Genomic DNA, 26,114 nt, shown 5'->3' with positions numbered 1-26,114 from the left:
ACAGAGAGAAATATCCGATGTATTACACACAGTGTTTCCTAAATAGTACATTTGCCATTTAGCCATGTTTCGCCTTTTTCTTTTTCTTTCTCTCTGACTCTTCCCTTCTGTTTATAATTGTATGACATTTAAACAACCGGTACATACTGGGTTCCAAATCTAGTGTGCAAATGATCTTCACACATACATGTATAGTCCTACTTTTGTCTCATCACACATTTTACTATACATACAGTCAATCTCACCAAAGGGACCAGAACAAAAAAGAAGAAAAAAAAAAAATCCTTTGTTTACACATGAGTTATCCCATTTAATACCCATCCAGGGTAAAATAATTTCCTTCACTTAGCCAATTTTTTGACTTGTGCAAGGTTGACTTGTGTGAGGTAGACTGTATCTTTGTCTGATGTTGTTGCTTTTAGTTTGATATTTTGAGAACTCTGTTGTTAAAATGGCAACAGGTACTTCCTAATCTGTCTTCCTGAGAGCAGATCAGTTTTTCTAATGTACCATTGCTATAATCAAAACCAGCACAAATTTTCAACCCCCAAAATAATAATAATATAAAAGAGAAATAAGTAATGCATAATTCATTCCCCTATCATCTTGCAAAATATGACATAAATTCAAATTAGACTAAACAATTCAAATCACTGAGGACCGTAACTACCCACATGAGTAGAAAAACATTTGAGAGAAAAGTATTTTAAACCTCTCAGCTTTGTGATGGCCAAATTGAGCTAGGAGGACCCAAAGCATCACATCGAGTTTTTAAGATGTACATATGAATGAATGGACAAGACAATCTCACAACAAATTGGTCTCTTGCACCTCATGGACCGAAGAGTGTCAGAGAAAATATCTAGTGGTGTGGTGGTCCCTCAATTAAAGTCCAATCTTTGCCTTCATAACAGAAGGGCATCCTTGTCATTGTTTAGCCGCAGCTCTGCACAGATGAAGCTGAGGGGGAACACGAGACATGATGGTGGAGAAATTTTTTACTCAAGCCTTGGAGTCTGGGAGGTCTGTGACACGGTCTTCCTTGTGCTCACCGAGAGGAATCCCCTCTGGGTGGGGAAGGGAGGTCAGAGAGGAGGAGGAGGCCTGGGAGAGTGGGATGGTCTGCTGTGATGAAGACAGACTGCGTGATGTAGCTGTGTGCTTCTCAGACGAATCTCTGCAGTAAAGATAAAGAGACATCTTAAGGTCTCTCACATGCACACACATTCCCAATTGCTAAAGATTTTTTAAAACAAAATCTTCAAAATACATATAAAAAAGATTTATATTTGTAATGTAATTGGTATCTGATTAAACAAACTTCTCTTCAATCTGAAATTTCCAAATACAAACTCCACTCACAGGTCCATGCAGAAAGACTGCCATTTACCCACCCCAAAAGTATATAATTATGTTCTGTCAACCTCTAACAAAACAAATATACAGAGTAGTCTCTATAAATTGAAAGAAATGTATGTCCTGCCTTTACATGGGCTTGCTTTACACACAAATTCATACCTACAGCTACCTACTTTTTATCAAACTGGCATAACAACTTTCTCATCAAATTTCAATGATTCATTTGAGAATCCTTTGTACAACAAAATGATGGGTATGGGAGAGTCCCTTCGTTTTACAGGTTTGAGACCCTAATCTTTTAATCAGCATGTAATCACTGTTGGGACAGAGACTTCTCCTTCACCTTTCTACTGTGGCACCAAATGAATAATGTAACTAAACAAGTTAAATTTCCTGTCGGGGCAAATCTTTTTAACCTGGTATGAAAGAAGTCAGACAGTCATTTAGTTCAAGCGTGTCATTTTGACCTTGACACCTACATGTACACCTTGCATATTTCAAGTAAAACTCACAACATGCAAACAAACACGAGTGATAAGAAGGATTATAAAATGGGATTAGGAATGCAGGCAAAAAGAAGTGCTGAAATGAGTCACGGTGCTCTCTTTATTTTTCTGCTAGTGCACAGGAGTACAAAATGTGTGCAGCAAAAAAGCATAATTTCACTGTATGTTATCCTATGGCAGACTAATGATAGTGCTGTGCAGCCAGCTGTGCGTGAAGGCACAAATCCAAACAATCCCTTTGATTTACAACACGGTCGTCTGCATGGAAGATAGATGAGCAGACCCATTGTATTGAAATACTAACTTTAACCAGCTGATATCACAGAACATAGATCAAGTTTATAAAAACAAGCAATGCAAAGATGTAAGTTTGTGATGTTAGTTGAGATGCAGCACACTCTTACATACTCATGATGTTGCACCATTGTACACTGTTAATACCCTCGAGTGTGCTGCCTCATCACTAACACACTCTAATCTTTGCATTATCTGTATGATGTCATTAAACTAAGTGACTTTGAAAAGAAAAACATACTCCACACATGAACAGCTTAGTGTTGATTATACATGGAATGCAAAGGTAAGCCATTCATGAACTGTAGGCATGACAGTCCATTACCATGATGTGGTGAGATTGACACAGAGTACAACTTGCACTACAGGAAAATTGAACATTTCAGGGGAACATGCTCCTTGCCCTTCTTGCGGACCTGCATGCCACATTCCAGATTATCTCCATAACAATGGGAATAGCAAAAAAGGGCAAATCACTCATTAATCATGACTGCTTGACTAGTGTTTCCATATTTAATAATTTTGCACACACATATACATGCATAAAAACAAAAGAAGTTCCATGCATGTGCACACCACATTTCCAATTTGTTAAAAGTTTATGTTTATTTTGAGTGGCATTAAAGTTGTTCCATCTATGATGTTGGAAGTGTCTTCAACCCTTTGCTGCCACTGTATGAAAGAGTTTTAGTCAGTAGAGTACCAAAGGGATGATGTCACAGTCACTTGCTATAGATTGGGTTGGAAGCAGGTGTGCGCATAAACACTTAGGCCAGGTGAGGTTGTTTAGAACCAAGTTTCCATGGCGATGAATGGCTATGACATCACACTTTGGTACTCTATGACAATTTCTTATTGTTGATCAGATATCAATGGACTCACTTCTTTGATTTTTTCTTGCTCTTCTCCTGGTTGACCTTGTCCAAGGCTGCTGCAGCGGTCAAAGCATTCAGGTCCATCTGGGGTACCCCACCCAGCCCCATAGGACCTGCTCCCATGCCCAGGAGACCCTGCATTGAGAATTGCTGCTGCAGTCCCCTGTCAAAGGCACGGGGGTCAATACCTGGTGGCATAGCTGTTGGAGGGAGCCCAAGACCCCCCGTAGGAGAGAGCAGGACAGGGTGATGGTGGTGGTGTGGGGAGAGGAGAGAGTGAGGGGAGGGTAGAGATGGCTGCTGTGGGTCGTGTGGAGAGGTCAAACCTGTGGCAGAGAATATGTACGACTACATAAATACAGAACAAATTGTACATCATTAAAACAGCATAATTTAACTAATACCACGACAGTATTTCTTCTAAGAAAGAAAATGACTTAGAATGACAGCAATGGGGTAAAAGGGAACAAGTTACAGATTACTGAGATTACAAGGTATGGGCAAAAACCTCAGTCATGTGAAGGTTGGTAAAGCATGTAGCACTGCACATCAAGTCAGTACCGTAAATAGCAGCGTATTAACCGCACCCCCTTTTTTTCAGCAGTCAGGGGAAAAGGGACAGTGCGCTGAAAAGCGTGGAAACGGCAATGCAACAGGTGGAGATACTGCTGACATGTTGATTAAATTGAGTGACATGTTTGGGGGAAAAATTTGTTGATTTTTGTACCATAAAAAAGAAGGAAATATGCAGTAGAATGCCTAACAAAAAGGAAATTATTTCACACATTGGACACTGAACATTGCCTGCACACTTAATGCAAACATTCAGTACATATTGACTGTAACAGTGTATAAACAGCACCCTGAATTTTGACCTTTTTCAGCAGGAAAAAAGTGTGGTTAATACACTATCATTTACGGTAACATGAATATCACCATCATGTGCACTTCTACAACTCGTTTGTTTTGGACATGAAATTAACTGATTCCATGCATTCTTCATTGAAAGAGTAGCATGATTCTCATCAAAATGTATCAAGGATATTGTGTTAACCCTAAAAAGACTGGGGGGGGGGGGGGCCTAAAAGGCCTAAAAGGCCCCCCCCGCGCGAAATGTCGAGGGGGGGGCCTTTTAGGCCCCCCCCCCCCGACATTTCGCGCGATTACTCTGCAACACGCAATGCTCTCGCCGCGATGCTCTATGACTTTTTTCTTTCGAGTTTCCCGCACATTTTGACACCAAATTTGTGACGCCCGGGGGTACAGTTCTGAAGTTACATAACTTTTTGTACATGCACGTGAGGCCGAAAATGGCTCAAAAATGTGATTTTGTGTACAAAGTCAATGCAAATTGAGTTTTTTCACATGGTTCATATAAATATGCTTATTTTTACTCTCAATGGCTAAAATTAATTTGTTTTAGGAGTATTATGCTTCAGAAAGTGTCTGCCACAAATTCTGTTAAAAAAAACAACAAAAACAAAAGGTTGAAAAAACAAAGAAATACATAAGAAATTCATAAAACAATAAAATAAATAAGAAATTAATCTTGATACCGAATTTTTTTTTTCAAGTACATTTGCAAAGAATGCCACAAAGAATAATTAGACCAAAAATGAGCACTTTTGGAGCTTTATTTACTGATTTAGATCAAAGAGTCTGATTTCTCGCATAAATTAGCATAATTAATCAAAATAAAATAAAAGAAGACTATTTTGTAAAATTTAAATATACGATCTTGTAGATTACATCGCACACTACCATTGTGCAAATTTCCGCGGCGATCGCGCGATCCACGGCCGAGATCTTAAGGGGGGGCCCTTTAGGCCCCCCCCCCCCCCCCAGTCTTTCGAGCTACCAAAATAGCCCAGTCTTTTTAGGGTTAAGGCACAATCTCTAGGACAAAATCAGTGCCTTCATACAAATGCAAGAAAATCCATTTCTGAAACTGTTGGTCTCTGAGCTTCAAAGGAGTGAAGAGCACAACAAAATGTACATGGTAGTCATACATCAGAAAGATAACAATTTGAAACATCACTGGCCAGTATAAAAGGTAGAATACTGACAGTCATTCTACATTTACTGTATCTACCATGTCTGTTTATTACGTATCACTGATCTGCAATCAAAAATGATTTTGCAGGAATAAATCTGCCAATTAAAGATGTACATAGATGGCTACAGAGTACTAGGATATTTTGTTTTCCTTGGTGTACACATTGTACCTCGGGACTAGCACTAATATGACTTGAAGGGGGTACAGGCCTATATAATATAACAACTACCTCAATCCTCCCTAAGGAGGGGGAACTGACCAATAGTGGATCAAGGAGGGCTTACCTGGGACAGTCATAGTAGGTGGCTGAGAAATAGGTAGACCTTCGGCAGCTTTGCGCATGAGTTCCGCCAGGAGCTATTCATCATGAAAGTAATTACAAAGAAAGGAGGTTTCACTTAGGTTTCACTGAGTTTCTACTTAACACTATTAATATATAAACAATAGGACAATAAAGACTACAAACTGTTTTTATTTCCCAAAGCTGCACAGTTGATGCAACCCTGCACACTAAATCTGCTGTCACATCCAACAACAAAAACACAACATGCTAGTAACGCTTTGCTCTTACATGGAGAAAACAAGTAAAAGCAATTTTTTTTTTTTCTATTCCTGGCTGATGAGACAATAAAAAACAACCATCTTCTATGCTGTCAGGAAAGGCATAATTTGACAAAGACAAGCTTGCTTCTTCATCATCCCTCTCTAGGACTCATTTAGAGTAAACCACTTGCCAAAGGGAACTTGGTGCATTCTGTTTAGTACCTCCAATATCCTTACAATACCTCAGAGAAACAGGTTACTTTTAGTAAACATTTACAATAAATGGTATTTTTTCCTTGATGACAATAACTACGGCTTAGGAAGATATATAATCATTGATGGCAAGTACTGGACATGTATGAAGAAATGAATCATTCCCCAGGCTGATGAAGACCTTCAACTCCCATAGAAAAGAATGACCATTCCATCTTGCTAGCCTGAAGTGAGACTACTTACTGGCAGCTGTTCATGCAGGGCCTGTGGCGGAGAGTGCAGTTCATGTGGGAGGGGAGTTCGATTGCCACCAATCAGGGCTGTGCCCTGTAGTCTCTTGGCAGGCTTTTTCTTGGGTCGACGCTTTTTCTTTACAACCTTCTTCTCTTGCTCCTACACATCATGCAAACAAACAAGCAAAAGACTTATTCAGAAAGAGATTATATATTATGTTCATTGACTGAATGACAAAAATGAAAGGGCTGCAAACGTTGAAATATTTTGTCCTGTGGAAATCTTCATCAAACCTTTTTCTTCTGTTCATATAAATCATGCAAAAACACTTGCAAAAGACATACATTCAAAAGCAGATTATATCCTGTTCATTCAGTGAAATGTGCCAAAACAAAACTACTGAAAACACAAAAGACTTTGAGGTGAAAAACAACTTCATGAATTTCCCCCTTTTCAGAACTAGCTCAAAAACATAAAAACATGCAAATAAAATATTATGGCAAAATTGAATCATGTAATGATATACATGCTTTCATTTGCACAACTTTAAACATGTTCACTAAATTGGCCTACAGCCAAAAAACAAACAACAATAACATAACCAATCATGCAAAATTTGCCATCTATTCAGTAGGTTATGACATGTTCATCAATCCATTGAAGACGAGTCCCGAGTATACTCGGGCAAGTGTCTATCGGAAATGTATGTTGTAGCAAAATCAGCATGTCCTCAATGGGTTAATCAAGAATCTGAGAACTGTCAATACTACTCTGGTGATGATGAAGCCAACTCACTTTCTTGGTCTCCTTACTACTGTCCTCTGATGACAGAGTGGAATCTGAGTCTGTACCAGGGTCAATGACCCTCTCATACTGAAGCAGGCGGTCAAGGAGGAAGTTCTTGTCCCTGGAAATCTTCAGCAGCTTTCGCTGAGCCCTCCGCAGCTCCTCCTGAAAACATTCTTGCTCCTGGGAGGAGGACAAGAGGTTCAGTCTAGATAGGGATCTTTCTTTACTTTTTTTTTTTTTCAAAATATGCCTGTCTAATTACTCTCTTATTTCAAATACAATTATTTCTTTTATTTGCCCGGTGTTATCAAGTGAACTGTTGTGAACACTCGTGTAGAACTTCTACAAGTCTATTTTGTTCTTGTTTATGTTGTCTTTTCTTCCTCATGGAAAGCTTTGTCCATGATTACTTTTATGACAGGGAACAAACTTTTATTAACACCAAAACTGGTCAAGCTGAGACACTGGTAGGTTATGAGTCTCAAAAGAATGATCTACAAAACAATGGTCTTGAAGGCTATGGAGCCCTTTGTCTGATTCTGCAACAAATAAAGTAAACATTTCCACATCAAGCATAATATCACTTCTTCTTCTTCTTTTCCTTTTTCTTCTCATGTGGCACAATATTCCTGGTTGATCTCACATTTGAATACTGTAAGTACTGGTAATGTTTCCAATAATACACTTAAGTTAACAAAATTATTGTTTTTTTGGACATTTCACATCAACAATCACTGCACATGGTAACAGACAGCTGAACATATCACAAAACATTCTAACATCCTTGGAAATCAGCTCTACTTCAAAAGATTACACGTACATGTACCTATGTAAAATTGCATATTGTACGCATGACTTGTACTTACAATACTGTAGGTGCATGTACAAATGTATGACAGATTTCTCGATTATTGAAGTCACTAGCCAGAGACACAATCTAGAATGGTGCAATTATTACAGTGAAAGAATATACTTGTTGTTTCTCCAAAATATGCATTTCTGCAAAATGCAGAAAAAGGGCTTGTTTAGCAATGAAACAAGAATAAGACTTATCATTATGGTACCTATGTATAAAGTATTTAATTCATTGACCTCTTTTACTTACATAAATCAGGAATCTCATTTTTCTCTTCAATGAGCGATACTTTTCTTTGAAGTTCACCTCCTCTACCCTGGGTGCTTGTTCTCCTGTGATGAAAAAATCATGATGGAAAGAGTTCAGGTAGCAGACACTGAGATGACTTCATAGCTCAATGTTTCTGTGATTCTCACTCAACCACAAAATCAAAATAATGCTGCTGACCTCATTATTGCTACACCAGTGTATGGAAATAATCGGAGCAAGAACGGGAAAAACATGCAGCTGTAATGTTCAATTATCACAAAAAAGAACAAATAAATGCCAATGTGTCCCTTTTGCAAAACTGGAAATTAAATTCCTTTCAAAAGCTGGTAGTATCTGTATGTATATTGTAGAGGTCAATAATTCATATCTCTCCTCAGGATAATAAAACTTACATAATATGTAAGTTACATATTATGTAAAACTTCTTTCTGGATGGTGTACACTAGTACCCCACAATTTCTTTGAACAATACATGTCTGAAACACTGAGCATGTGACAATTTGATTGATGTAGAGTGCAGTATCATATCAACAGAAATCAATGCTTTTGTAAGCTACATCTTGTAAGTCATAATAAATTGGAAAGATGTGCAATTCAAGGCTTTGATGACAAAGCTTTAGTTTCTAAAAAATAACTGGCACAAAGTACGACTACAGGTGAAAATTATGTTTGGAATATACAAGTATGTGAAATAACAGACACTCCATGTGCAAGTAGGTTCTATACATTGTTTGAGTACATGTACTTGCAACATCATCATGTGACTTCTTCTTCTTCCTGGTGAGTGAAGGCAAATGAACAAGCCGATTATTATGTTCTTCTATGCAAATTACTAACTCTTTGGCAAAGACAGGTAGGTCAGTTCATCATGTCTTACCAGATCACCACTAGGAACATGTCATGGTATTTTAGATATTAATACAATTTGCCAAGAGATATATTACACAATTAGCACTGTGTTGGCTAGAACAAGAACAAGCGACAATTACACTGTATGGATCATGCATCTTGCCATTCTAGTCCAGGATATTATTATTCCCAATAGAATTTCTACAGCCATATTAGTTCGTTTCCAAAGAATTTTTAAATTTCATCATTTTTTTACATTTAGGCGTCTACCGCTCTCCTCCATACAAAAGAGGGAGAGGGTTTCGTGAAGCCAGACACAGTCTCCGCATATTTATAACATATCCCCGACGACCAGATAAATTAAGAGACTGATCTTTCGGTCAAACTCAATGGAATGCATAATGATAGTGTAGCTACTGTAGGTACATGTAGCTACACCTGTAGTGACTAGTATGACAGCATCTAGACAGAAAGATCCGTCTGTCCAGAGGAGTCTTTTATTTTTTTTATGTTATCGCCCTCCTCCGTAGATTAGGAGGGATCCATGAAGCCAGACGCAGTCTCCGTGGAACATTCCCCCCGACGACCACATACAGACCAATCTTTCGGTCAAGACAGCATCACAACATTTACAGTTGTATGAGGGTTTTCTGCTCCTAACGTCTCTTTTTGTCTTGTTACATTAGCTGTCTACAACCAAGGAGGTCTAGGCGAGCCTAGTAGTACTTCCTTGCTACATACAACCAGTCTAACAGTGTTAGTCTGCATGTATATTTGTATTTATCACTCGCATTCATTCGTCTTTGGCCACAGCACAGAATTGACGTCCGGTTCATGAGTGACATGAGTGACAAACAGAGTGACAAACAGAGCATTACAAACATTATAAATATAAGACTGGAATATACAACAAAAAGAAATGATAACAACCAAATAAAGTTGCCAATTGCTTGAAATAATGGCATGGTTATGGCTCGTGTAACACTATACAGTCAGCAGGGTAGGCAGGGTCAGTGCAGTGTAGTGGGTTATGGTTCCCGTCGGACGTCGGGTCCGGGCGGGTCATGCCGGGTAAACCTGCGCGCTGCGGCAGTGAAGACAATCATTGTCAATCAAACCCACCCACCCTAGGAAAGAGCCCAGACAAGCAAGAAGTGCGTTTCAAAACAGATATAAAAGAGCCATGAATAGATTAATTACCTGGCATACTGTTGATAGATTGCAGAGAAAGTTAAAGCGCATAAAAATACTGACAAGCGGTTGACTTACAACCTTCACCAACGCCGTCGCAGAACGCATCACACGAATAATGAAACACGGCGTACAAACGTACGTATAACATAGCGATTTCGATCCACACTGCACTGCACACAAACGCATTACCGTAAGGCCGTAGTTGTAGCTTTGTTTGCTGCCCCCAACGTTGATATATGTACATTATTGGCATCCACGTTCAATAAAAAGCAAAAGAATAGCACGGAACAAACATGGGCCGCAAGCCGCGGAACCGGAGAGGGGGATACTTCTGGGCTTGGAAAAACAGAAAAGAAAAGCATTTTGACAAAATTCCAACCCTACCCCATGGCCACTCAGCTCACACATCTTATGCTGCCAGTGGAAAATATAGGAAGCCAGCCGGTACTCAATAACGTGGATTACGCACGATCCTGCTTCAATAACTTGTGAAAAGTCGCTTTTCTGTCAACACCAAAGAGGTCCTCTTTGGTCAACACTCATCCTCATATCACCAATGCGAGAGGGGAAAATGCTGGAGGCCAATGAACAGATGCTTTTTATTCAATTGTTTGTTGTTGTTTTTGTTTGTTGTCAGTTTTTTGCCAGTATTCATTGTAAGTGTATTTCTAACTGTGAAATTAATATAATCGAGATACCACTTTCCTGATGCTATCTTAAGCACAATTTGAATGTAACATCCTCCAATCAACAAAATTATAAATCAATGGAATACAATGCAGATGTAATTCTACTAAAAGATCTATCTTATTAGGAGAGTTCTTTTATATACTGTATATAGACCTTAGTTTGGTCAATTTGCGTATACGATCTTTGTCTTTGCTGTTGTTGTTCTGGTGGAGGTTTTTAATCTTAGTTATTGTTGCATAAATAGATAGGGGATATATTGGTTTGTCTGGTTAATGTACCCTTATTATGAATCTGCATGATATCAGCATCTCCGTAACATTATTTTCTGTAACACAGAAAGGCCAGCTTAATTTTTTTTTCTCTCTTGTTTTTTTGTGTGTGTCGAGTCTGTTCCTCAAGGTGGCAACTTTGAGTTCTTTCTATCTGTTGTTCCTGATTTTCTATACAATAATACTTTTCAAGAGGGCTGAAAAGTGGAAGTAACTTTGAATCTTTGTTTGGTCAAAATGTATCTTTTTTCGTCACGTCCACGGTGACATATTTTTCCTAATTGTTATGAATTGTAGATATATTTTGATAACAAGTAAGCATAAGCCGTTTGTCTTTCCAGCCCATAATACATGCAGGAAAAAAGAAAAGCTACAATGTTGTGAGCTACGCTCTAGGGACATTATTAGGCCTACTTTGGTCCATTGTGCCAGGTATTGGTTTATATTCGTTATTCCGAAGGTTCGTTCATCCGAAAAAGAAATCAGGTTCGTTATTCCAAAACACATACAGGGTAAATTCCCTAATTCGTTAATTCGAAAATGAAAATGGGATAGTTTATCCGAATGTTTGAGGCGTTACACCTTATTTCATATTTTCGGAATGACGAACCTTCGGAATGACGAACTGTACCCACGGTTATAAATGTTATGTTGACACTCTTGTATACCTACTTGGCAGTTAACATCAATCAAAATTCTAAAATATATAATTCTAAGGTGAAAAAGTGACAAATTTTCTTACAGAGGTTGCCGTTTTGTGCAACTATTACATTAATGAAATTCTATGGTCTCAAGATGATAGTGGTTTTTTTTAACATGTGAAAAAAACCCATCACGTTTAGTGGATTCACTTTGAATAGAAAATATTATAACATGAGTTGTGAGTTATCTTACAGGAACATTCATTAGCGAAGTTCAGCTTTCATGGATCAGCTTTCATGGATCTCCATTCAACTAACAAGCTTGAAGCTGTCCTTGTGCGAGATATCGGGGGAGGGGGGTCCCCATTCGCTATAATTCTATAGCAGAAAATAATAATAATGAGGAGAATAGCGACTACAAATTTTCTTACCGTATACTGTTGAATTTAGTGATGAAATTAACAGATTCTTGTTCTTGAGAGAAAATTGAATACAAAGATAGGATAATGAATTGCCGTATTATTTAAAATTTTCACCAGTATAGCTGGGAAATTATTCTTTACATGGTTACCGCAATGTTGCCTTGCTGTATCCAACTGTCTCGTTGCCTACGGGTGGTTTTGTGGAAAGCATAATAATACTTCAGTGAACTACGCCCTCATGAAAGCATTCAACGCTTCGTGTCAGGTCAGCGGGGCTGGCCCCTTTGTTGAATCATGCCATTGTCTACTCATATTTCCGCTATTCCTATCAGTTTTTTCTTCTTTTCTCCTGCAATAATGCAGTGGAATATATCTATAAATGTTACTCTTCGAACGAAAAGTATAGTTTCAGTTAGAAATAGTGCAAAAATACCAAGATTATATACTAGTATATGATTACCGTAGGTGTCCCCCCCAAAAAAAAAAAAAAAAAAAAAAAAATCACAACGGGAACCTTTGCGATGATAACTTTGAAATTAGAAAATCAATCCAAATACGATTTCAGGATATGAAACTTTGACTTATTACCCACATCTTACAGAAATCCCCATCCGATTTGCTTCAGTGGTCAAAGAGAAATGAGGAATTTTGTAGAGCATGTCAGGAATCCCTTCTCTCCAAGTTCCGTCCATTTTGTTCACACATTATGCAGTTCCAAGAGCATCCAGGAAGAATCAGACCCATGACATACTTTACGAAAATCCTAATTTCTCTGTAACCACCAAACCAAACTGGATGGGGTTTTCTGCAAAATATAGCTAAGATGTAATGTTTAAGACCCTGAAGTAGAATTGATTAAACAGTTTGATCATATTGATAGTTATCAATGCGAAAATTTGATTGTATTTATTTATTCATTTTATTTATTTATTTATTTTTTTTTTTTTTTGGGGGGGGGGGGACATACTGTATATCATCACCGCTGCGTCCCCATGAGTGCTGTTTGAAGCTTTTCGTTTGCAAACCCCACATATATGCAGATGTCTGAATAACACTAACACATCACTTGCAAAATACTCTTTCTCCTCCCTGAGCTATCACATACTTCCTTCACTCAAAAACCGAGGGGACCACCCGCCAATACTTACTTCATGGTTTATATCAAAATAGAAGAATTTTTACCATCCACTCAATACAAGAACTGGTCTGTTTGTGTGAAATTTGTGAAAAGTCCCTTGTACTGAAAACTCTTTATATCCATACCATAGTGCTGTCATTGCCTCCAGATAAGAAATTAAAAAAATATGAACTCAGACAGATTTATACTAAACATTAAAGACAGACCTTTTAATCACTAGCTTTATTCTTATCCTTCAAAGCATGCCTATATGTATTCCAGTTATGCTATACGTATATATTATCTGATAATATACTATGCGATTCACTTTCGTTTTCTATTTCTTTTTTCCTTGATTGAAATTAATCAAAATATGTGATTGGTCTATACTATATTATTGCACTTTGTTTCAATTCTTGCTTGATGAAAAAAATAAACTGAACTGAACTAAAAAAAAAAAAAACAAGAGACCCGCGGGTCTAGCGCTCACCTGAGTATCGCAAGTTCACCTTTCACGCAGTCACTAATCTAAATCATTCACAGCTCTACTAAAATTTGACCAGGCATTCTCAAGTAGAAGATGAAAATGTACAATAAGGGCCCAAATTTTTTAAGATTCCTTAATTTGGGGGGATTGGGCCCCCTGGGGCCCTCTGGGTGGGGCATGGTGCCCATTTTGATAAATTGAGATCCTGGCCCCCTAGGGATGCTACCTGCCAAGTTTGACAAAAATCCATCATGAGGTTTTCAGGAAGAAGATGAAAATGTACAATTCAGGCCCCCATTTGGACCTTCCCAACCCCCCCCCCCCCTGCCCCCAAGAGGGGCACCCCTGGATCTGCTATGAACAAACTTGAAACTACAGTCATTAATGTACTCACTCATAGTATTATCTTAGCTCTATAACTTCTGATTCTAGAGAAGATTTTTAAAGATTCCTTAATTTTGAGGGGTTTGGGCCCCCTGGGGCCCCTGGGAGGGGCATGGTGCCCATTTTAAAAAAATCAGATCCTAACCCCCTAGGGATGCTACCTGCCAAGTTTGGTGAAAATTGGTCATGGGGTTCTCAAGGAGAAGATGAAAATGTACAATTTAGGCCCCATTAGGACCCTCCCCTAGGTCCCAAGGGGGGGGGGCACCCCTGATTCTGCCATGAACAAACTTGAAACTACAGTCATCAATGTACTAACTCATTGTATTAACTTAGCTCTATCACTTCTGGTTCTAAAGAAGAAGATTTTTACAGGTTCCTTAATTTTGGGGGGTTTGGGCCCCCTGGGAGCCCCCTGGGTGGGGCATGGTGCCCATTTTAACAAATTGAGTTCCTAACCCCCTAGGGATGCTACCTGCCAAGTTTGATGAAAATCGGTCTTGGGGTTTTTAAGAAGAAGATAAAAATGTAAAAAGTTTACACACGACGGACGCCGGACGAAGGGCGATCGCAATAGCTCACTTGAGCCTTTGGCTCAGGTGAGCTAAAAATAATAATAATAATAATAATGCACACATTCACAAACACGCACACACATACCAGCATTCACATAATGTATATATTGAATTTCATGTAAATACGAAACACACAAAGCCATTTCCAATTGTTATCAAAATTCACTGTTACTATTAATGATATTACAATCTTGACTCATAGTTTCAAAAGCTTCAGTCACCAGTACGGTATAATGGTGACATAACCGAAGGGTTTGCTAAATTTTAATGATTTTCAAAATACTCATTAAAGTCAGTGTGAGACTTATAAAGCGATTACATTATCTCCTCTTTTGACTGCTAGTAAAATAATACATGCCTGATTGTGATCTTATTATTGTTCTGTGTAAGCATCATAAGTATGCAGTCCCTAAACTTTCTTGGCTGTTTCCGACGTCAATGGATCTTTTCGCCGATCTGTGCTGTTTAATTTTACTTGATGTATTACAGCCATCTTGAATTGTTGAACGACGAATTTCCTTTCTAACAATAACATTTCAAGCCAACAGCACTATTCTATAAACATCAGTTGCATTTGTTAAATTATTTTAGACTAAAATGATTCCAACAAAGTAACAGTGCACCATTTATCCGTTTCAGCCGTTGCCTTTCCTTCCTCATAGTTATAATTGTTTGCCACTTTTAGTAGTGTATGTGTGTATGTGGGGGGGGGGGGGTGGTGTACACACAGAGGCGTATCACGAAGTAAGGATGCCGACCACTGCTTGATTACTTTATAGAAGAATTTATAATTTATTGAATGCAAAGTCACCACGAAAAAAACAACAACCGAAAACAAACCCAGAGAACGTTGAATCTAATTAACGTCCCTTGAATCAGTGACACACAATGACAAAATATAAACATGCAGTTTTAACTGTCACAATGAAATACACTCTCATCGATTATGTTCAGAGATGAATTCACCCAGTCTCGTAAGCGCAAAAACTTACTTGCTGGTTATTGTCTTCAACATATGCAATTTCTCCTCTTGTTTCGAAAGACAAAGAAGATCATAAACATCATGATTTTGAGTGAGAAAAGTCACTGTGAAAATGATGTTTCTACTTAATGTTTTCTCCTTTTTTATTCATCTTTATTTTTTTTTAATTGTTCTGTTTGTACATGGTGCAAGTACATTATTTTCAATATGAATTGCTATCTTCAGTGGAGGTTTCTGTAGTTCAAGGATAGAATTGTGTACCCAAACTATAAGAAACACAAATAAGTCTTCACAAAACCTGACACACAACAAGTCACACATGCAGGGAAACTGAAGTACATGTCTTAAGAAATGATACGATCCATTGTGACAGTTCATGCTATGTACTATCATTGTGTTTGCAAAGAATTATTGTCACACATTATACACTCTGGAGACAAATGAATGAATGAATGAATGAATGCATGAATGAATGAATGAATGAATGAACGAACGAACGAACGAACGAATGAATAAATTATCGAACGAACGAATGAACGCATGAAGGAATGAATGAACGAATGAATGAATGAATGAATGAATGAATGAATGAATGAATGAATGAATGAATGAACAGGCAAGACAGATACCTAGATGGACAGACAGAAAAGCTAGCCAACTAGCTGACTAATTGACGTTTGTGTGAATAGATAGATAGATAGATAGCTACATAGATAAGTGAATACAATGTACACGCAATCAGTAACGTGAGAGACTTACAAAGAAATGTGTAAAGTTGAGTGTTGTGAGAACACTCTACTCAAAACTGTCTCCAACAGGGTTGAATACTAGCATGTGTAGCAGTCTACAAACATTGCAAGTAGCGAGTAGTAATAAAAGTAATAAAGACATTACAATTGGAGTAATACCTTCAGTTTCATTTCGAAATGTGCTCAATATTTTCATGCTCGTGCGTTCATGTCACGTCGACTTAAAGAATAAATGACTGAAGAGATCGGGTTACGATATAACAATAACGAACTGAAAGGTTGGGAGATGAAAAAACATGTGATAACCTTGCAACATTTTATTTGTAATTCAAATTTATAATTTACAAAAGTATACATACTATTTACACATTTTTCGCGTAGAATAAATACACATAAATAAAAAATAACAACACGCTAAAACACAGCGGAATTCATGTAAAGTCAATCTGGGCCCCGTTTCATAAAAAGTTGATATGATAGCAACTCTCGCTAGAATGGCAATTGTCATGGTAACGATGAATATCCAGCTTCCTGATTGGCTGTTGCTATTGGAAGTTGCCATTCCAGCAAGAGTTGCCATCCTAACATCTTTTATGAAATGGGGCCCTGGTGTGCGAATATTTAGCCTTCGATTCTGAATTCAAATGCTATGAATGAATATGGAAAATGGTAATGATATTAAAGGGCTGGTACAGTTGGTGAAGGTGAGGATTTGGCTTTTAGCTTTTTGCGAAGTATCATGAAACCCCTTATAATAAAGTACAGAGCATACCATTCTAAGAAGAATTCAAAAGTTATTCGATGAAAATCTGCTTTGGAATGGCTGAGGCATCAAAAACAAAGTACATTGTAAAACAAAGTGATCCTTATAAAAGGTGGGTCCCATCTTTTATTAGGATTGCTCTGTTTTGGATATCTCAGCCATTTCACACCCAATTTTTATCAAATAAACGTTGAATTCCTATTGGAATGACATGCTCTTTCACATTTTTGAGGAGATTTCTCATTATCTCACCAAAAACGTTTAGAAACCTAAACTTAGAGCTCAACCAAAACTATACGATCCCATTAAGGGTGTATAAGTTCAAGTCGTTGAGCGGTACGATTCCCCATTTTCGTTCATTCGGGTAAATGACCGAAAAACAAAATATAAACAAAAGTACGGGATAAGTGAGCTTTACCTTTGATTAGATGCACAACATCAGCTGTCAATGAAGGTCATAGCTTGTTCAATTCAGTTGGTAATACATGTACATGCATTGATCTATGTGAGCTCTATACACAATGGTTACCGTGCATTCATTGTCTATTCTCAACAAAATCCTTGCTTGATGTTTTACCTACATGAATATCCTTTCTGCAAAGAAAAGCATTGATGGAAGACTAATGATGCTTTGTTGAATACTTTGAACTATGTTCACTGATATCAAAGCGATACCAGTCTGATCATGAACAGTCTTAATACACAGAGAGAAATATCTCAGAAGCCAATCAATGCTGTTAATCAAACAACACTGCCTCGGGCATTGTTCTCATAGGTCATGTCACAACTCTTCGAGCGCAATAGGACGTTTCTATGACAACCATCACGAAGACCTGAGACCGGTCATCTCGAGACTGACGTCCCAGAGGCGGCGGGCCAGCTCGTCGCTCCGAGCCGTTCGGTTCAGTTTCTGTACTTGGCAGCCCTTGAAGAAGGAGCCGGAGAGCGGGATGATGTCGTCTGACACGGAGCAGTGGATTGACGTCTGCGCACCAGCCTTGGCAGACTTCAAGAAGAAGAAGGAGATGATTGGCGAAAGTGCGCGCAACCATCCGGCCCAGTTCCGTTTAATCTCGGTGTTGATGGAGCCTGGATAGGTTTTGAAGTTTTCATGGAGAGAAATATAGAATTCTTGTCAATGACATTAATTTAGGTGGTTTTTTTTCTTGTTGTTTTGTATTATTTTTTCTCTTCTGTATTAAGTCTTCCTTTGCAAATTAATGTAAAGCTGATAAGTTATAAAGGGTAGAATAAATAATTTTCACAGACGCATAAATTTAGTAGTATAGAAACTGATCAGAAGTCCTTTCGACATTACTTCGAGTGGCAACAAAGAAAAGCAAAAGCCACCGGAAAGAGAAGGCTACTCACCAGGATGGAGGCTGAAAGCCGTCACTCCAGTCCCTTCGAGGTTGAGGGCTAGCTGCCGTGTGAAAAGAACGTTGGCCAATTTGCTCCTGGCGTAAGACTTCACCCGACCCTCGTTCACGTCGAGCTTCTCGAAGTCGAGCGCCCCCAACATGTAGGCCGAGGAGGCAACGTTGACCACCCTCGATGGTGCGCTCTTTTTGAGTTTCTCCAGGAGTAAGCTGGTGAGGAGGAAGTGGCCGAGGTGATTGACACCAAAGACGAGCTCGTGACCATCTTCCGTTCGCAGAGATCCATCATTGATGACACCTATTGAAAGAGGAAAAGAAAAACAAGGTGTGAAAGACACACGGCAGTTTAGACACTGCACCCAAACGCCCACAAAGCAAACTTTGTATAAACAATAAAGCAACGAATTGTTCCTTTTCGGAACAAAACACTGAAAAGGTAAATGTGATTTATGTATGAAATTATGTTGAAGAAAATAAATGAAACAAACGAAGAAACAAACAAATGTACGGTTATCTCTATGTAACATTCGTTTGTTGTTTTTTTTTTTTTGTTTATGATTTTGGCAAGAAATGAAAGGAACGAGCAGCATGTTCAGTTGGAGGAATGGAATAATCATGTCTAACTTGCAAGACATGAACTACAACATCACTTCCAGGACACAAAAAGGATCCCTACACACTTGATGTTAAATCTAATGTTACACTGGTGTAAAATCATGAATATTTGCATGGGATAAATTGGGACAAGCTAGGATTTAAGACTATTACTTGCCAATCAGTACTTTATTGTATTTCTTCAACATAGACCTTGTGGTATGGTGCGCAACTTATCATTCGTCAGTAATGTCTATCTGGGTATTTTTGTTGCTGTTGTTGTTGGGAGATTTTCAAACCATATTTTTTTTATTGCCTTGGTGTCAATTTTCTAGAGGACGAAAACATAATTTGTTGTTGTTTTTTTATTGAATGTGTTTAATTTGATCAACTTCCCTGCGACGCCCTATCTGGCTTATACAAAATAGCACTCAAGAGGGGAAATTAGACTATAATCTCTACTGGTTGCAAAATTATGGAGACTGACCGTATATTTTGACATAGTTCTACTTCATTCATTGACAGGGAAACATTTTAATCCCATTTACTTGAAATAGAAGAGAGAGGCAAGAAAGGTTGCCATTACGAAGCGAACTTGATAAGAGAAAAAGAAGGAAAGTGAATAGAGGAAAGAAGAAGAAAAGTAAATAGAGGAGAGAAGAATACGGAGAAGAATGATAAAAAGAGAAAAAGACGAACAGAGAAGAGGGATTATCAACTCATCGCCATATCTGGATGGCGAGTATAGATCAAGATCGGAGGATAACGGTTTGTGGCACCCTTTGGACTGTTTGGATTCTGGACCAGTGCTTCCTGAATTTGTCACTTGTCCTTAGACGGCACTATACTATTTCTCTTCCTGTCTCATTGTTCTTACACTACAAAGTGTTCGTGTTCCAGAGAAAGAATTAAGTGGCTTGGCTTCGTTGTGGATAGAGCGTTCCTTCTCCTGATTCCTTCGGGATACTATAGGAGCACAGTGAAACTACGAGCTGATAAGAATCACAGGGTTGATGGAAACGGTGATTCATATCGAAAGTCTGTTTCTCGTTGCCCTTCTAATTCATGCTATCTGGAACATGATTGGTCCTGAAACCTTCAAAGTTACGTCCTGTGACATTGAGATTCTAAGAGATAAAAAGAAAGAGATATTTATGTCCTTTTCTCTTGTCTTCTTCAATAAATGTTTCATGACGTTTTCCGCTAAATGAGATTTCCCGCCGTGATTGCTAATATGGACTCGTTGGTGTATTTGGACGGATATCTTTTGGTCTAAATTTCTATCCTGCGGATTCACCCAATAATCTATGATGTAAAGCAGACTATTGGCAGTCCTCATTGCTATGACTTCATCAATTCTAAGGCTTCAAAATTTCATCCAGACTAGCAGAACATTTGGTTACGGAGTAAAACAATCAAGCGAATGTCGCGGTCCATTTACCGCTACGTATGTATAGGTCTACCAAGAGGTTTCATAAATTGGAACAGAAGGGACTGGTGCCTTAGATGAAAATGGTAATGACAGTAAATAATGTCAATTTAAATGAAGGTTGCTCTGATCGTGTCAAGGCACTGGCGGATGATGTCTTCGGTTAGTTTTAATGTGAGCGACAGTGCTTTCGGTGACTAGTTCAAATTGTCACATGACTGTAATCTTTAACATAGAACCTGGTACAATGCATTCAATTTACATTGTAATGGAAAACAAACTGTTAAATAAAATTCACTATTAGGCCTTGTGTACTAGTACATCTTTATACTTAAAAGTTTAATGTTAGTGTATCTGAGTGTCACTCATAACTATGTTCATCAGCTGTTTGCAAGACGGAAAAATATTACTCGAAATTTCTTTATAAAATCCTTTAATCCACCATATCAACCCATGACGCCACACATGAACGTTTTATTTTTTTAAAGTCAATCAATCATTACACCGTCAACCTATTAAGCAAAAAACATTAAATGGACCCCAAATAGAAGCAGGACTGACAGCATCACAAGTCCAAAATCAGTAATTATGTCGAAGTACCGGTGTAAAGGTCTCAGACATGAAAATAGTAATGTAGGGGTTTTCACTTCGTTGCAGCTCGTTCATTTTAAGGTGAAACTGTATTATATACTCCCTGCTCGAGTTGACTGTAATGCACAGAATTAGTATACTAGAGTTGTAGAAGTTTCATTAAAACCGGACTTGAAATCAAAGTTAAGATGATGGAATTTTAACTTTGTAATACAAAGAAACTTTCAAATGAAATTCAAAGAGTTCGTTTAATTGGGTAACTTGTATTTGTTCGTAGTGAAAGTACTGTCCGCAATGGCTGAGATCACTGGCGAAAGATCAACTATACAGGTTTGACGACGGACAATGCTGTAAAACGATTACTGCATCACCGATTGCCAACAGGCTGTGATGTTACACAGCAGAGAAGATTGAATGTGATATGGATAAAATGTAATACCACCCCTGTTATACAGCTTACCCGCGTTATTGACGAGAATATCCAGTCGTTCCTCTCTGCTGCTGAATTCTTTGGTGAAGTGACGGATGGACTGGAAACTGGCGAGATTTAATTTCATGAACACGACGTTGTCACTGCCCGTGGTCAGCCGAATATCTGTCTCTGCCTCGTGGCCTCGCAGCTCATCACGGCACGCAAGGATCACCCGGGCTCCGCGACGGGCCAGGTCCCGGGCGGTCTCCTTCCCTATACCGGTATTAGCCCCTGCAAGATAACCCAAAATATATCCAAAGACTTGTAACTTTCAAAACGATTATAGTAATGATGACAATGGTAATAGAAAGATAACAATCAACTTTACGACATTCCTCAAAATAGTACATACACCTAAATTATACAAAGATACTGGTGATTGCTATAATATTCTGTATCATAATAATCATGAAAAAAGTGATATTATCATCTTATATCTTAACAATGATAATTATAACAACATGATGCTCAAAAGCTCCACAAGTACACCAGTTATTTGTTTTCTTACTGTTATGTAAGCCGTAAGCTCACAACATTTGCGAGGCGTACAGCGATGTATCCAGATTTAAGACAAACAGACACAAAGGATGAAAGCAAATTAAAAACAAGGAAAGAACTGTCATATGTCATCACTTTTTTAATTTGTTCACCTGTATGACGTCTGTGTTGCAACATTACTGTGGATTTTTATAAGGTGTTAATTGTTCTGTGGTTACAGACCGAAATATTCCGGTCACATTTGTTGTGACGGTACAGACGATGACCAAGATATAGCAGGAAACCGCGCCAAGCTCGAGTTGTCAGGAGTGGCGAGATTGTGGAGGGCAAATCAGTCGATGCCCTTCCGATTCCATGCGATTGCAACGGTGTGCGATGACGAGGAAGGCAAACCACGCCAAGCTATCGCCCCTATATTCGACGTGTGATGGAGACATGACGAGCCTGTTCGCCTCAATCTCCCCGGCCCAAGTGGAGCTGACACACGTTATTACCCACAAGACGGAACTAGTTAACACCTCTCTGCTACCCCTTATCACCCCAAATTACGCCCAAACAAGCACCTGTTCAAGTAATCCAAAAATGCCTCCCTCTTTTTCAGTTTTTGTAAAAACTCTCTTTGAGTGGGTCTTTGAGGAGCAACACCCCGTAACATTCACTTTTCTCCTTGGCACCAGCAAAATTGAAACGACGAGAAAAACTGATCTCGTGCATAATACCTCTAACCCCTGTATTAGCAAAGGGATATAGAAGAGAAACAAGGTCTGATATTGTTTGTTATTTCAAAGGAATGTGACGCTTTTTTGGTCTAAATCTCGTAAGAATCCTCCCAGCCCTTATAACGCCTGTCTTTTCTTCGTCCATACAGCTGCTACAGTACAGACAGATGACGCAGCCCGTGTGCTTCGTCGAGTCAAGTCTATCAAGCGTCCAGGTTGGCCATACCCGTGGGGCCGATATTCCACCTCAAAGTACAGATGCACTGGGAGCATTTCAAGTTCCTCCAAAACACTATCCTCTTCCCTACCCACATAGAAGTCGTAAAGAATCTGGTGCTACGGTTGAGTGAAGCCAAAGAAAATGTAATTTTCGCGTAGTTGAAAGTACTCTGCAGCGGATGCATACCGGATCGGGAGGAATTTGTGAAGTAATTTTTCCCTCGGGGCCGACCGGGCCGACAAAATAGAAATATTCAATAACTAACTTTCCAAGGCTAATAGAGCAGAGCCTGGTTCAAGTGTTCCTCCCCACCCTCTATATTCTATTTTAGTTTATTGTTTGTTTGTTGTCGTTGGGTGTTTTTTTTTTTTTTTGGGGGGGGGGGGAGGGGGCACTGTTCCGGCAGTCAGGTTCAAGAACACGTTGTGAGGATTGCTTGTTTAGGTTGCAGTATTTCGACAATTATACTGTGGATAGTATGGCGCTTGCATAATGAAAGACCAGGATATTAATATCATAGAAGAAAAAGGATTTTGAATCAATTTTCTGATGTTTGTGCTGCTGAACGACATGACAGACAGCAGCATACATGAATCAATGAGTCCACTGAAAAAAAAAATGGCTCTCACACTTCTCGCAACAGGGAAGCTATGAAAATCGATCATCACGCTCTAAGTATAGCAAAAGGGTATTTGATAGGAGAATATAACACTCACGTCTGTCGTTGTAGGCATTACTTTCATCAGTCCTGCGCGGAAATGAACATTGCGACTGAAGCTACAACACTCTAGAAATCCTCAAGTTTATGTTATTCAGTTGTGGAGGTCGATAATCAGAAGAAATTATCGGTCTTTTGTTTTTCATTGTTATGATGGCTGTTGTGTGAGCGTGGGATGAGTCAACAAAACTGGTTAATTCAGAGCGATTTCCCGCGACTTACACGTGAAGTACCCTCGTGTATTTTGCTGGCTATATACGCATGGAGCAGGGAGGTGGAAAGAGACCTCCCTGCATGGAGGGTTTCGTCGGTCTGCATAACAGAAACAGCCGACAACTGGAAAGAACAGTCAATATTGGGAAAGAAAACATCATTCAGCGATATCGTTCCATCTCTCCTCATAAACAAGAGACCCGTGGGTCTAGCGCTCACCTGAGTATCGCAAGTTCACCTTTCACGCAGTCACTAATCTGAATTATTCACAGCTCTACTAAAATTTGACCAGGCTTCTCAAGTAGAAGATGAAAATGTACAATAAGGGCCGAAATTTTTTAAAGATTCCTTAATTTGGGGGGATTGGGGGCCCCCTGGGGCCCTCTGGGTGGGGCATGGTGCCCATTTTGATAAATTGAGATCCTGACCCCCTAGGGATGCTACCTGCCAAGTTTGACGACAATCCATCATGAGGTTTTCAGGAAGAAGATGAAAATGTACAATTCAGGCCCCCATTTGGACCTTCCCAACCCCCCCCCCTGCCCCCAAGAGGGGCACCCCTGGATTTGCTATGAACAAACTTGAAACTACAGTCATTAATGTACTCACTCATAGTGTTATCTTAGCTCTATAACTTCTGATTCTAGAGAAGATTTTTAAAGATTCCTTAATTTTGGGGGGTTTGCCCCCCCCCCTCCCCCCCCCCCCGGGGGGGGGGGGCCCTGGGTGGGGCATGGTGCCCATTTTAACAAATTGAGATCCTAACCCCCTAGGGATGCTACCTGCCAAGTTTGGTGAAAATTGGTCATGGGGTTCTCAAGAAGAAGATGAAAATGTATAATTTAGGCCCCATTAGGACCCCTCCCCTAGGTCCCAAGGGGGGCACCCCTGATTCTGCCATGAACAAACTTGAAACTACAGTCATCAATGTACTAACTCATAGTATTAACTTAGCTCTATCACTTCTGGTTCTAGAGAAGAAGATTTTTACAGATTCCTTAATTCTGGGGGGTTTGGGCCCCCCTGGGGGCCCCCTGGGTGGGGCATGGTGCCCATTTTAACAAATTGAGTTCCTAACCCCCTAGGGATGCTACCTGCCAAGTTTGATGAAAATCGGTCTTGGGGTTTTCAAGAAGAAGATAAAAATGTAAAAAGTTTACGCACGACGGACGACGCACGACGCACGACGGACGACGGACGACGCACGACGGACGCCGGACGAAGGGCGATCGCAATAGCTCACTTGAGCCTTTGGCTCAGGTGAGCTAAAAAGAGACGGCTGCTGAAAATAATGATGGCATTTGCGTCGAATGATGATTATTATCCTATCTCAAGAGGAGCGCGCAAACATTTTTGGCTTCCCAGCGAGCGGCTTAGACTTTTTTTAAAATGAAATCATGTAAAACAATAAAGTATTTTACACACATTATAAAAATTGTTCCTAGAATCTTTGTTCTGAATTGTCATTTTCGTTATCTATCATATTCATTATCGGAATCCCATTTTCTTTGCTCAGTTTTCCACTAATGAATGATATTCATTTCTGGTCACTTTTTCTGTTTTCGTTTGTTACATAATGTCGCTTACACATGCTTAATCATTACAGATGTTATTGCGTATTGTCATGATTGTTATTTCATATCATGATAATGCAACTCACAACAATTTTCTGAAACCATAGCACTTGAATTTGACATTGCATTCTAACGCGTCAATTCAAGTTGAAAGTGCCTTATCATACTCATGATACTCATAAGAGAAGTGAGTAGATGCTTCACAGTGATCTGCATACAGTTTCTAAAGTATGCACGTTATATTCATGACTGTCCAGGAGTAATGACCGAGACAAGAGGGTGCCCCCAAACCCTTGCTAAAATTGAACTTGTATATGACTGATATACATCCAAAAACGAAAGTGATTGACAGTGGACCCATTCATTCACGATGTTGAAAGGAATACTTGTGTTAAATATAACTAGGATCATAAGAAAAACAAATGTGTGGCACACAGACTCCTCCGCCTCTCTTGGTACTGGGGAAGTCAAACCTCAGCGGACGGTCCGGAATTGTTGTATTATTTATTTTCGACACAAACCCCAACTCGGCTTCTGTCGATGTGATATGGAATGCGAAAATAGCTGCAAGGAATGGCAGGCGGTTCCTA

General features: G+C 39.2%; 2 protein-coding genes across 2 annotated transcripts in view; both read right to left on the bottom strand.

The window, feature by feature from the left end:
- Positions 1 to 358: 358 nt before the first annotated feature.
- Positions 359 to 10,144, bottom strand: LOC140227080 (uncharacterized). Its single transcript, XM_072307509.1, has 7 exons — positions 10,045 to 10,144; positions 7,975 to 8,057; positions 6,876 to 7,049; positions 6,090 to 6,239; positions 5,375 to 5,447; positions 3,042 to 3,360; positions 359 to 1,177 (listed from the first exon to the last, which is right to left on the bottom strand). The coding sequence occupies exons 1-7, from the start codon at positions 10,049 to 10,051 to the stop codon at positions 1,003 to 1,005; spliced, it is 981 nt and encodes a 326-aa protein (XP_072163610.1). The 5' UTR covers positions 10,052 to 10,144; the 3' UTR covers positions 359 to 1,002.
- Positions 10,145 to 17,940: 7,796 nt separating this feature from the next.
- LOC140227078 (retinol dehydrogenase 12-like) overlaps positions 17,941 to 26,114 on the bottom strand; it is a 52,412-nt gene continuing 44,238 nt past the window's right edge. Inside the window, exons 2-4 of the mRNA XM_072307507.1 lie at positions 21,571 to 21,813; positions 18,489 to 18,794; positions 17,941 to 18,206 (exon numbers count right to left, since the gene is read on the bottom strand). Coding sequence (XP_072163608.1) covers positions 17,941 to 18,206; positions 18,489 to 18,794; positions 21,571 to 21,813 — 815 coding nt within the window. The remainder of the gene's footprint in view (positions 18,207 to 18,488; positions 18,795 to 21,570; positions 21,814 to 26,114) is intronic.

This window comes from Diadema setosum, chromosome 4 (assembly GCF_964275005.1).
Source record: "Diadema setosum chromosome 4, eeDiaSeto1, whole genome shotgun sequence".
NCBI classification, from domain to species: domain Eukaryota; kingdom Metazoa; phylum Echinodermata; class Echinoidea; order Diadematoida; family Diadematidae; genus Diadema; species Diadema setosum.
Note: the sequence above shows the minus strand (reverse complement) of the source record. Positions and strands in the feature narration are given on the sequence as shown.

Bases quoted from the DNA above. Each gene is read 5' to 3' on its own strand.
- LOC140227080 (XM_072307509.1), bottom strand. The intron at 3,361-5,374 runs GTAAGCCCTCCT...TCTCTGCCACAG, and splicing joins ACCTACTATGACTGTCCCAG to GTTTGACCTCTCCACACGAC. The intron at 1,178-3,041 runs GTGAGTCCATTG...TCTTTACTGCAG, and splicing joins AGCAAGAAAAAATCAAAGAA to AGATTCGTCTGAGAAGCACA.